The sequence below is a fragment of the Saccostrea echinata genome, unplaced genomic scaffold (genome assembly GCF_033153115.1).
Source record: "Saccostrea echinata isolate AGI-Se365-2 ecotype Australia unplaced genomic scaffold, CSIRO_AGI_Sech_v1 ptg000003l, whole genome shotgun sequence".
Classification (NCBI taxonomy): Eukaryota; Metazoa; Mollusca; class Bivalvia; order Ostreida; family Ostreidae; genus Saccostrea; species Saccostrea echinata.
Window position 1 is genome coordinate 12,893,244 of NW_026889752.1, and position 11,968 is coordinate 12,905,211.

Genomic DNA, 11,968 nt, shown 5'->3' on the forward strand with positions numbered 1-11,968 from the left:
CAAACAATTATATTACTTTAAAACCAATTGTGACCGATATATATATATATATATATATATATATATATATATATATATATATATATATATATATATATATATATATATATATATATATATAAGTATGAACTCTTTGGACATTTCAAATGATTAGCAACCAAATAATTGACAAACGCAATATAAGGACACCTATTTACTAAACCAAAGGGTTTTTTATAATTTCTATATGCCTTCTGTACTGGTGTCCCTTCTCGGTTTACTGATGCTTTTTATTAGTCCATATGATGAAAATTGGCTATAAATTGGTACTGTAATCTAAGTTACTCTGCACCTGACTTATATCTGTATGTGTGGCTATGGATTTGTTGGAGGAAACGCTGTTGGAATGTTTCATACCAAATCTTTCTATTGCGCAGGAACACAATATTTTGTACAGTTTTGTGAAATCATTCCTGATGCTTTTTCTGAATGCTGCTAGACGACCAGCGTAAATAAAAACATTTACCGCTGAGTTCGTGAACAGCAGTATTCGACAGCTGGCTCTACAATACAAAATAAGAGCGTGAAAATGTATTTTCATTAAATATGACTTTACTAAATTACCGGCATTTTTATAAAATTACTTTTTAAAATATGTATGGGAATTAAGAAAGTTGAAATAGTAATCATTTTCATCTGTGCAATAAATTGTTTATTTTGTGTAACAACTGACGTTTTAAGTCATAACTGCTAAAATAACTAATTAATCAAAAATTAGTGAATCACACCCAAGTATAACTTTATAAGGGAAACTTATTAAACATACCTATCTTATGAAGCTTATGCCTAAGCCAATTAGCTAGTCAGTATGAGTAAAGTTAAACTTTTTTAAGTTCGGTACATACATATACGTACATAACAATTAAACCTCTTTAAAGAAAACATAAATTCATATTATCGTCACATTTTAAGATTTATGGATGCCTATCAACAGATAAAGATTATATTTCATATAATATCATATTCCAAAGCAGAAGATTGATTGTGTACCATTACCTTATGAATGGGGTAACATTGCAATTTTGCACGCAAGTTATTTCGTAGAAGAAATATATCATCATGGGCATCCATCCAATGGTGAAACATCCCAATAAAATGGAGACCATAAATGTTGATTTCAGTTCATGACGAATAACATTGCTGCTGGATTTTGGACTGTTATTCCATGAAACTCTCTCCTGAAGGGCTATAACTTTTGCCTTAGACAAAAAGAAAAGCAAAACAAGCCTTATTTTTACAATCAAAAGTAAATATCCATCGCTGTTGAACTCCCTTTCTCGCACTATTTGTAGTAAAAGACATTGACCAAAACGGCTTAATATAAATTACTAAATCCCACCTAATTTAATAGATTATAAATGTCAATTTACAACATTCAGCATTCTGCTCTGAATTTGAAATGATTATAAATTTTAAGATTAATTCTTGCTCTACCTGTGTCCTGGCAATTTTGGCGATTCGTACGTACAGTCCCAGCATTATGAGCAGTGGTAGAAATAACTGAATGATGAATAGGACACAGACGTGGGCAATGGAGAAAATCAGTTCATATCGACACACACTTCCAGGCTTATTTATATATTCCTCTGCTCAAAAAAGACCAATATCTTATTAGACTATCTCAAAATGTAAAAGGAATTCTTAAGAGCAAAGTTACTGAGAGACAAAGAGGTTTTATTTCACAGAAAAATTGAAGTGTGCTTAGTTTTCCTCACGAACTCAAAAATCTATGTCCTCCACGAAATGTAAAATTTCAAACATATAACAACTCAACACTTCTTCATCCGAGAAATGAAATATCAAAAATTCCTACGAATTTATTTTTTTCCCTTCAAACCACAAAATTCGGAACCCACAAAAATAAGTGATCTTATAGTATTTTGAAATCTTACATGAACGCTATCATAACTTCTCGCATGACCGTATAATAATACATGGCATATTAAAAGTAAACTTTAGAAAACTTTATATATTTGAGGATATGATCAGGAACCTACCTGGGTTGTAGATAGTATACATTACTATGCATACACCCTGTGATAAGACCCATATTGTGGCAATGACAAATCTGGTGGATTTCGTCGTGACGTAGAGATGATAACGTAATGGATACACAATGGCGATATAACGAGTGACTGTGATGGCGACTAAATGATAGGATGAGCATATCTCCAGTGCAAGCACTTCAGTCACCAAGAAGCGACAAACATTCCACTGACCTATAAGATAAATGTCTTTAAATTGTTTAAATAAACATTAATCCATACAATAGCAAATTATTCTTATATGAACAACTTAAGACACAAGTCTGGGTCATTTACAAGAAATTCAGGCTTTCTGAAAAATCAGTAGATTAGATGAAAAGATGTGGTGGTCTATCTAAAAATCATTAAACAAAATTCTTTGAGAAAAAAATACGCCAAAATTTCATTAAAAAGTTTTATAATGTTTCTTGGGGGAATATTCTACCAAAATAATGTATTATCCAGCACAAGCGTCAGGAGAATGGATTGCATTATGTGCCTTCAATATGTTTCGTGTATCTTGTCTCGGATTTTTGAATCTTATTGTACTTTCCCAACAACCCTATAGTTGATATCTTTGATATTACCATACATTTATTTCCATGCAATTATATAACCATAAAAACAAATGAAAAATGCGCTCTTAGTATCATGGCGAACAAATATAGTGCAAAATCTATATTAATTGATGTAGTTTTCAAAGACGAAAACCCACAGAGGAACGAGATTTATGATACTGATAATAATTATGTGTAATAGATAGTATATTGGGTCAGATGATCACATGTGTCAAGCTAATGTAAATCACTATAGGCGATTAATATTTGGGTACTTCGTTTAATTCATCGGAAAGAGAATTTTAAAAGTCATTTAAAATTAATTGGAAAATATATTCTTTTACAGAAAAATATGGATCTTATTCGTAATATAGAGGTGCATTGGGAGAAGTGCAGTCGATAAGCATTAACTCTTTTTCTTTGATTATTTCCATTGTTCCCCGAGGATGTAGATTTCAAATTCCCGTAGCGTACCTGTCACTTTGGTTCCCAGTTTTATACAAAGGTGCTTTTAATCAGATTTATCGCTCATTAAGGAAGCATGGTGCAGCTCTCAATTAAGTCGGTCTTCTGCGTGAGACTTTGAGATAATGTAAACTACCTTACGAAAGTGCAAAACTATCATTTGAAGCACATAATTGGCTGCAAAAAATTCGATATTTGCATTCTTCTTAATATCAATGTTAGTATTACAATCTAACAACCTTCAAATAACAAAGTTACATTTCAAAAACCAATTTAGCTGACAATTACTTGCATGACAATTTAATTATATGAGGCAATTTTATAATTTCTCCGAAAGGTAAATCTTAATTTCCGTCTCAGTGCATGGAAGGGAATATCGCAGTCATTAAGCACAGAACTGTAAATATCTGTCAGGTACATAACAATTAAGATAACATATTTAAGTGTTTTATCGCTTTAAAGATTTTTGAGCTTTGTTTTCAAAGTTGCTCTTGGGAAAAAAATTCTTTGGATACGAAGTACAGATAACATTTAATGAGACAAATATGTGTGTACCTATACAGTAAATATCTATATGATAATCCCCTACTTCAAAATCTGTCCCTTCAAAGCAAAATAAAATCTAAAATTAGAAGCTTGAGAGTTTTCAACCACACTAAAAGCACGTTTAATAAATATCAAACGTACCCGTAGATTTTAAAATTAAACTTTTTCTTTCAATCAAATAAATAAAGATGCACCATAAATAAAGATGCGTAATGTAATTTTTGAGAAAAATTTGTCACGAGTCTTAAAATGAAATTTATTCTTCTTCTAAACAAAAACCAACAACTGATCATTTCTTTGAGAAATAATATATCTTTGTCTGATTAGATACATTTTAATCAATCCAAATAGATTCCCTGCAAGAAAAAAAAATATTAGTTTTTAATGTATTTTGTAAAAGGTTTGGTGTAAAATTGTACTGTCTACTTAAACGGCGGTTTGCTACCAAACTTTTATCCATGACACAAGGCAAAATATTTTGCATCTTTCCTTCTCTCTTAAGATAGATTATAAGATCATAATGTGCTGGTGCCAGCCGACAATGCATATAACATCATTATACTCATAACTCCCTTTCAATAGAAGATATTCTTCAAAATCATACACCAGTTTTAGATACTTTCAATATTTCTCACAACAATTGTATTGAATTTTGATTACAACATATATACATATTTTAGATTCGAAACTTTAAAATCCTGACAGAGATACACATATACATAAGGTGATCTAGTTAATGTTCTACCAAACCTTTTTCTTCACTTCTTGCGAAAATATTAACAGTATTGTAAAAAAAAAAAAAAAAAAAAAAAAACTTAAGCAGTACTGTACATCAACATATACAAAAAGAGGTGAAAAACAAATAGGGATACTAAAAGAAACCCCCAAAGAACTTCAGAATTATTCATTTCTTTTTTAAACCATTCGAATAAAAACATGACTTTTCGACACCGTATACAACAATTCTTCGCGATAGATTGAAAACTCTTTGACATCATAAAAAAAACTGTTGATTTTTTTTTCAATAAAAAAATTACCTCTGAAATTTTTCATATTTTGTGATTGTTTATCAACACAATTCTAAAATTACATGTACTTTGCTAAACTCAAATATACTCTTAAGTAAATATTTTAAACTGCTGTACTTCTTCATTTGTAATACCTATGTACTCTTAGGAGACCAGGTCTGTTGGAATTTCAATGGGCATTTTCTCTACTCCTTTATTAACCGACTTAGATTTGTATTCTTATAAATCAGAATTAATTCAAAACCTTCTAGAATATAAATTAAAAGTCAATCTAGACAGGGTGACTCTGGTGAATAGTGTAGCCCATTGGTCTCTTGATTTTATACAGGTATTTAGAAACCTATCTTCACTTGAATGGAACTAAAAAAAAACTTCACAATCATTAACAAACTATTTAAACATATTTTTCATAGCTTATTTTGAAGGAAACTTTAAAATGTGCAGATAAAGAACAATATTTAAGCTCAAAATCCTAATGAAACATAAAAATTGAGAGCAGAGCAAACTTGACCCCTGGAAGTATCAGAAGAGAAGCTGGATCAGGTGTCATGAAGGAGTAAGTACCTTGTCGATCGGTCACACCCGCCGTAATCCTTTTTTTTTTTCTTGATCGGGAAAGGGAGTAATCTGTTGACCAATTGGTATGAATATAATAAACTAACAACTTGTGTCAGCATTCAAGCTAACTACGCAGTAGGTTCTGGCACGAAAAAGATCCCTCACTGTTCAAAGGTCGTCAGTGCGGAGAACAGGTCTAAATTTGCCTATCCACCGGAAAGTGATGGCGTCTCAATAGGAGGGAAATTTTCTCGAAGGGACGTTAAACATGCAAACAAATAAAAACAAAAAAAATCGGCCTGAACTAAGTACAGGTTGAATCTGCAAACAAGGTCATTTCAAACTAAAGCAGGGTTGTCTTGCTATGTCTTGAAAAGATATTTTTCATTTCCTGTATATCCAGAAGTAAAACACTATTCTCCTTTTGTAGTGCCCTACCCTTCCCCCTCCCCATGGGTTATGATTGAACAAATTTTAATCTAAACTGTCTAAGAATTCTAACATATTCATATGATTGATCATGGCCTTTTATCGAGAATGTTTTAAAGGGTGTTTTAATACACTTGTGTAAATCTTCAAACCACTCTTTGGCCCCACCCTCCCTCGGGAGTTTAAACAAAATTGAACCTATACTACCTGAAGATACTTGTATATTTAGAGACATTCTCGTAATAACTTGACCTCTTATTATAAACTGTTCAAAAAAAAAAAAAAAAAAAGAAACGCATAGAAAAATTTTGGTGACACGATGAACATAAAGGTTATTTAGTAGAATTATCGTATTCATCGTAAAGAAATGTGGTTGGCAAATAGGTCTACAATCTTAATGTCATAATTACTCAAGAAATTTACAATCATAGACAGTTCAAGGTCATTAAAGATCAATATTTGGTATGCCCCCCGCAGACACCAATGATTGCCTAAAACATCATCCAAATGGACGCAAATGAGTGTATTATAAACTGTATAGTAATGCTATCCCAATTTAAATGTAGTTTTGTTCAGCTGTTGCGGAGTTTGGAGATGCTATTGTCTTAGGCGGATATGCCTGTCCATTTTGTTCAATACATGTTTAATGGGTTTTACTGAATTTAATGATTTCTCAGGACTCTTGGACATGATAGACCAGAAAAGACCTTCGACTAATTGTCATGAAAATTACTTAAAGAATTTTTTTTTCAATTATCCAACCTTTTCAAATATGGATACGGAAGTCAACAAGGTAGCCAAATTTAACCATATATTTTTCTCTAACATGTATGTGGAGAGATATCAATAAAGGTTCTCGACCATAAAGAAATCCAGGAAATAGGAAATGTCTCAGTATGCTGACAACAAAATGCTATTTAAAGCTAGTTCAGAAAAATCGCATCAGGCCTAAGTATCAGCATAACAAAGCTGTAGGGATAGGAAGTAAAATTTATCAGTAGGATAGAATATGCCCGGAAACGAAATTTATTTGGACAACGAAGTTTAATTTTCTGATATTCATTACGATGCAGATCTCGCAAAGCTCAGTAGAATGTTGACAAAAAAGTTTTGTTTGTTTGTTTCTTGTTTAACGTCCTTTTGAGAATTTTTCACTCATATGGAGACGCCACCACGTGCCGGTAGAGGGGTGCATATTTATACCTATACTCGGCACTCAGGGCCACTGAGCAGTGAGGAATCTTTTTCGTGCCAACACCTACTGCGACACAGGACCTCGGTTTATATGGTCTCATCCGAAGGACCGATCTCCATGTCCTGCAGTGGATTCGAACCCGCGACGACTCTAGAGCAGACGCTCTAACCACTGCGCCACGCGGGCGACCAAAAAAAAAGTAAAATTAAATCAATTGCTGAACAAAGTAAAATAAAAAAGTTAAGTCCTGTTGGGAGAATTACCTTTAGTTAATAAACTTGCTTCTCATGTCACAGCTTAATCATTTACTTGTTTCCTTACCAACTCCATAAATTAGCCTTCTGAAGGACATAATAAGTCAGCCTTTCCTGATTATCTCTCCTTGGAAAAGGCCATGAGCCTTTAAATAAATAAACTTGAATACCCATAGCAAAATAAACTCATGTGCTAAGTTCGGTTGAAATTTGCTCTGTGGTTCTGCAGAAGAAGATGAAAGGTTTATGACAACGACAACTTCGGCAGAAAATGATCTTTCAACAGAAAAGTTCAGAAAAGCCTTTAGCTTGGGTGAGCTAAAACTTGCCAAAATATTTTCCTATCTCGTCAATATTTCTTTCATTCGCGCAGGTACAATTACATGTAGTTAAATTGTCACAGACAATTGTCCTTTGCTGGATTGTGGTAAAATTGCTGTTTAAATATGACCAACCTAGTAGATGCATGTTTAAATGTATCTCATTCCATGTATCCCACTCTGATACTATTATGTATTATCCAGGTTTAACATGTTTAAAGAGGGCTTTGATTTTCGATTGTACAGGGGTAACAAACATCTGTATAATCCACATCTGGTGCATATACAAGATTGAAAATTACACATGCTTCATAAAAAATACAAGGAAACAATAGCGGATTTTTTAACTGTAGACATTGGGTAACAATTTCCGGAGAAATTAGGAAGTTAAGAACATTTATACGCACTAAAATGTGCAAGATTGTTTTTACTCTACTACCAAACATATTGATCTTAGAAATCTGTTTATAAACAGAATTATTGATAACAGAATCTAAAATTCCAGGAAGTGAGCTTTGTTTCCGCGTAGACGATCTTTGTCCACTCCTTATTTTACAACAGAGAATTTCGAATCGGCATTGTTCATCATATTTAAATTTTGCTGAAAATATGACATCGTGTTTTTTGATATATATTGTTATAGATACATATGAATTGAAATGATGCTGCTTGATTTCAATGTCTTTGTGTAAAAATTTTATTCGTTTTTGATTAAGGATAGGGGTGCCATCCATATGTTTCAGCCATAAACATAATAACGATTTATCACATTCAATATGGGGTAATTTATAGGATAGCGGATTAAGGGTTTGTTTGAACAACCCTTATTTCTCACTTCACGTGCAACAAATCTGCCAATGCTACTTCTTTAACAAAACTTTTAAAAACTTTCACTATAAAATCGAACTATACTACAAATTTTAAAATGTTGCATAAATTGTTTACAAGGAAGTTCATTAGTATTTGATTTTAAAAAAGGAAATATATGAATCATTCGGCAATAATTACCCTAACCAAGGTCAATTTCTTCAGTAGGTTTGTTGTCTCCTTTGCTCAGTATTTTTGTTATTTTAAATATGTACTTTTTAAATTTAAAATTAAATATCTGTGTGATAATGTTTGCTTATACATTTTAATTCCAAATTAGTTAGAAATAAGCTTCAAATTCAAAGGTACATGTATTATCGCCTAGCTTTACCATTTTTCATTCATTGAAATGTAAATATGGTCCATGCACTTTAAAGACTTTCTTTTCAAATTGTTTTATTTTTTTTTTATAACATGCACTAAACCATTATTAGTATATATCAAGTTCCGTCTTTCTACATCAAAATCAACAAAATTAGGAAAAATTTTCAAATTGCTTACCTAATGGACGACTAATTTCTGGCACGTGTTCCAGATGGGAGACATTGTACACAGGATAAACAAATCCAATGAGTAAGTCTGTAACCGCCAAACTCACAATGTAAAAGTTACATGGCTGACGGAGATTTGGCGTCTTTAAAACAGTTCTGATAACCAGGATATTTCCTGGAATATTTACACAGGCAATAATCAAAAACATGCCATAATAATACACATAAAACACAGTTCCTGGATCAGAAGACTCGTTAACCCTTTCCATCCTAGTGTCATTTAGATCTCCCACTGTGTTATTGAAAACGTCGTTCACAGCAGACGTGAGCACCATTTTATCGCATTCTATTGAGTAATTTATGTCATTTTTAATTTCCGGTAGTGCATCCATGAATTCTGTGTGGCATTTTAAATATCTGTTGGGTTTTTTTTTTACTTAAAAAGTACCATCTTACTTACGGAGTCACTTTTCTCTGTCTCGCTAATGTGATCATCTCTCTGCAGTAGAAAGTTTGTATTGGATTTTACTCGATAATAGCTTATCTGTAACCAAATACCCGGAGATACCTTAAAATGTTGATTTACAGCCCTGTTGTATTTAAATGTTCGATTGAGGAAACAAAAAAAATAATATCTTAAAAATAGTTTTCAGGAATTTGTAACCAATGGAAGTAATTTCTTCATACAAAAAATGATGCCAAGTTTTAAACTTAGAATGTTTTAAAACATAGAAAGAAGATGTCCTAGAACTTTTATAAAACGATTTTCAGATGTTCTAGAAATCAGGGTTTTTTTTCATTTCATTCTTATTTATATTTTTCCTGTAATAGTCTCGTAAGATCTTCACAATTTCCTAAATTTTCTTGATTGATCAGGTTAGAACACGTGTAAATGTTAAATATCAGGATGCAGCATCGTTTACAACACATATCTGTATTACATAATTAAATACGATAAATAGGAGAACTTGACGATTTTATCAGTAGACTTTTTTCCTACCGAGATTTTCCAGGAAATTATTTAGATCCTTTGTGTTGTATAATTTCTTTAAATCGTTCTTCACAAATAAGAGAAACAAAGCAGATATTTTCATCAACCTACGAAATGGGATATTTCTTGAAAACAAATGTTGCAGGTGTGAATATATGTGCTTTTGAGCTATAGTAAGATGAATGAAAGCCTACTCTTTTACTCAAACAGTTAATGTTATATCGAAAAACAAACAATTGTTATCTTAATTTAAATTTACTACTATACTACTGTACATGAATTAGGTTTTTTCATTCCAAGGATTTTCACACAAAATCTGAAACATTTTCTAGATTACATCTTTAAAAAATACAGTATATTCATTTGTAGAATAAATCTGTCACATGAACATCAAAAGAGTAACTTTGTTCAATTTTGTGTACAGTTATTTGGAAGTCAGAAGTGATGAATTGAACTTAGCACTTGGCACAATGATCTCTCTTTGTAACTGTTTGTAAATCATTGTAAAAGTGGGCAACAAAATAAAGCACAACTCTCCCTAAAAAGCTTTGGAATAGTTTTATGAACGCAGAAAAAAATGACTTTGTTATTACATCTTTAATTTAAAATTAAAATTTTGCTTTTTTTTGGGGGGGGGGGGGGTTTTGACTCGCCCACACTTTACAATTTTCTTTCAGAAATTTAAAAACCCCCAACAAAGTGTTACAGATAGTGTACATGTTTCTCACACATCTTCGTCCATAAATTAAATAAATAAATAGACATCACTAAGTCTGACACATCTGTTTCATATTTGGGTGTTTTACTAGCTAGAGAAAGATACTGATGACAAACTAACGCGTAAAATCTATGATAAAAGTTATGACTTCAACTTTCCTTTCGTCATGCAACTTCCCTTATTTATATACCAATATACCTTTACCATTTGTATATGGGGTTTATGTCTCCTAGTTGATTCGATGCGCAAGGGCATGTTCTATGTACGAATAATTTCTAAAACGATACAGCAACTGACAGATCAGTTGAAAATACAAGGGCATCAACAATCTTGTTTTAGTCAACATTTCGTAAATCATCACTTTGCAAAAACATTCTGTCGATAGGTCGAAAATTGACTGGCGTCTTAAATACAAGTCGTTAGGCCATTACTTTCAGCGTCTTAAATACAAGTCGTTAGGCCATTACTTTCATACTAAATTGTCTAGGATTTCTCCGTTTACCCGATCATGACAAGAGACACACGGTGGGTGTGACCAATGGACATGGTGTGTTTACTACTCAATGGCACCTGATCCTATCTCTGGCGTTTCAGAGGCCTGTTTATATATATATATATATATATATATATATATATATATATATATTCTTTGCTCACAGTTTGTATTGTTTTCATGGACTTAGCGCGATATAACCATTCGTTATGTTCACATTTCATTCAGAGTGAACCTCATTTATAATGTACATTAATAACTATGTTCCAATTTGGAACTTTTCCGTCAAAAATATAGCTAAATATGCCTACATGCGTTTTACACATTTTTTTGTAATCTTTGATAATATAAATGAAATTGCTTGTGTGATTGTTTATGTTATCTTACAGTGCAAGCATCAGATTCTCTTTCCCATAATCCAAGATAATCGCTGGAGGTTAATGTACTTTTCTATAAGCAGGGAAAAGAAAGCAGAATGTGTATTGGCCAAGCTTAATTCGAAGCTACTCCCAGGGATATTTGTCGTCTTGATTTCTTGTATTCGCTATACAAGGCTCCTAGAACGATTAATTTTTTAACAGAGGCAGGCTACTGACAAATAAGTTGATGTTACAGGAATTTTAACCTCCTCCTTTAATGGCAGCATTTTGTGAATTCTTTGTTCGTTATAATAACCTATAACAACCCGTCATCGAGTCAATTTTGACTGACATATTTCAAACCCATTGTTAGGCCTTTGTTTTTATACTAAATATGACTACATATTTTTCCGTCTACCTGATCAATACATATGGCCCATGGCAGGTGTGACCAGTCGACAGGGGATGCTTACACCTCCTAGGAATATGATCCCACCTCTGGAATTCCAAAGGGTCTGTGTTTTACGCAATGTTTACAGATTTGTGTTGTTTGTAGGTTTTTGAGATTGATTAAATTCACCTATTTCATTATATAGTCAAAAGAAATGACATTTTAACCAATAAATCAATCTCG

General features: G+C 32.3%; 1 protein-coding gene across 1 annotated transcript; it reads right to left on the minus strand.

Annotated features, from left to right (window-relative positions):
• Positions 1 to 132: 132 nt before the first annotated feature.
• On the minus strand, positions 133 to 9,147 carry LOC133178893 (melanocortin receptor 5-like). The gene is made up of 5 exons (XM_061313553.1): positions 8,784 to 9,147; positions 2,037 to 2,258; positions 1,474 to 1,625; positions 1,036 to 1,238; positions 133 to 542 (listed from the first exon to the last, which is right to left on the minus strand). The coding sequence occupies exons 1-5, from the start codon at positions 9,106 to 9,108 to the stop codon at positions 296 to 298; spliced, it is 1,149 nt and encodes a 382-aa protein (XP_061169537.1). The 5' UTR covers positions 9,109 to 9,147; the 3' UTR covers positions 133 to 295.
• Between the last annotated feature and the right edge of the window lie 2,821 nt (positions 9,148 to 11,968).

Bases quoted from the DNA above. Each gene is read 5' to 3' on its own strand.
- LOC133178893 (XM_061313553.1), bottom strand. From the start codon at position 9,108: ATGGTGCTCACGTCTGCTGTGAACGACGTTTTCAATAACACAGTGGGA. The intron at 2,259-8,783 runs GTAAGCAATTTG...TTTATCTTATAG, and splicing joins AGAAATTAGTCGTCCATTAG to GTCAGTGGAATGTTTGTCGC. The intron at 1,626-2,036 runs GTAGGTTCCTGA...TTTTTTGAGCAG, and splicing joins GTATACTATCTACAACCCAG to AGGAATATATAAATAAGCCT.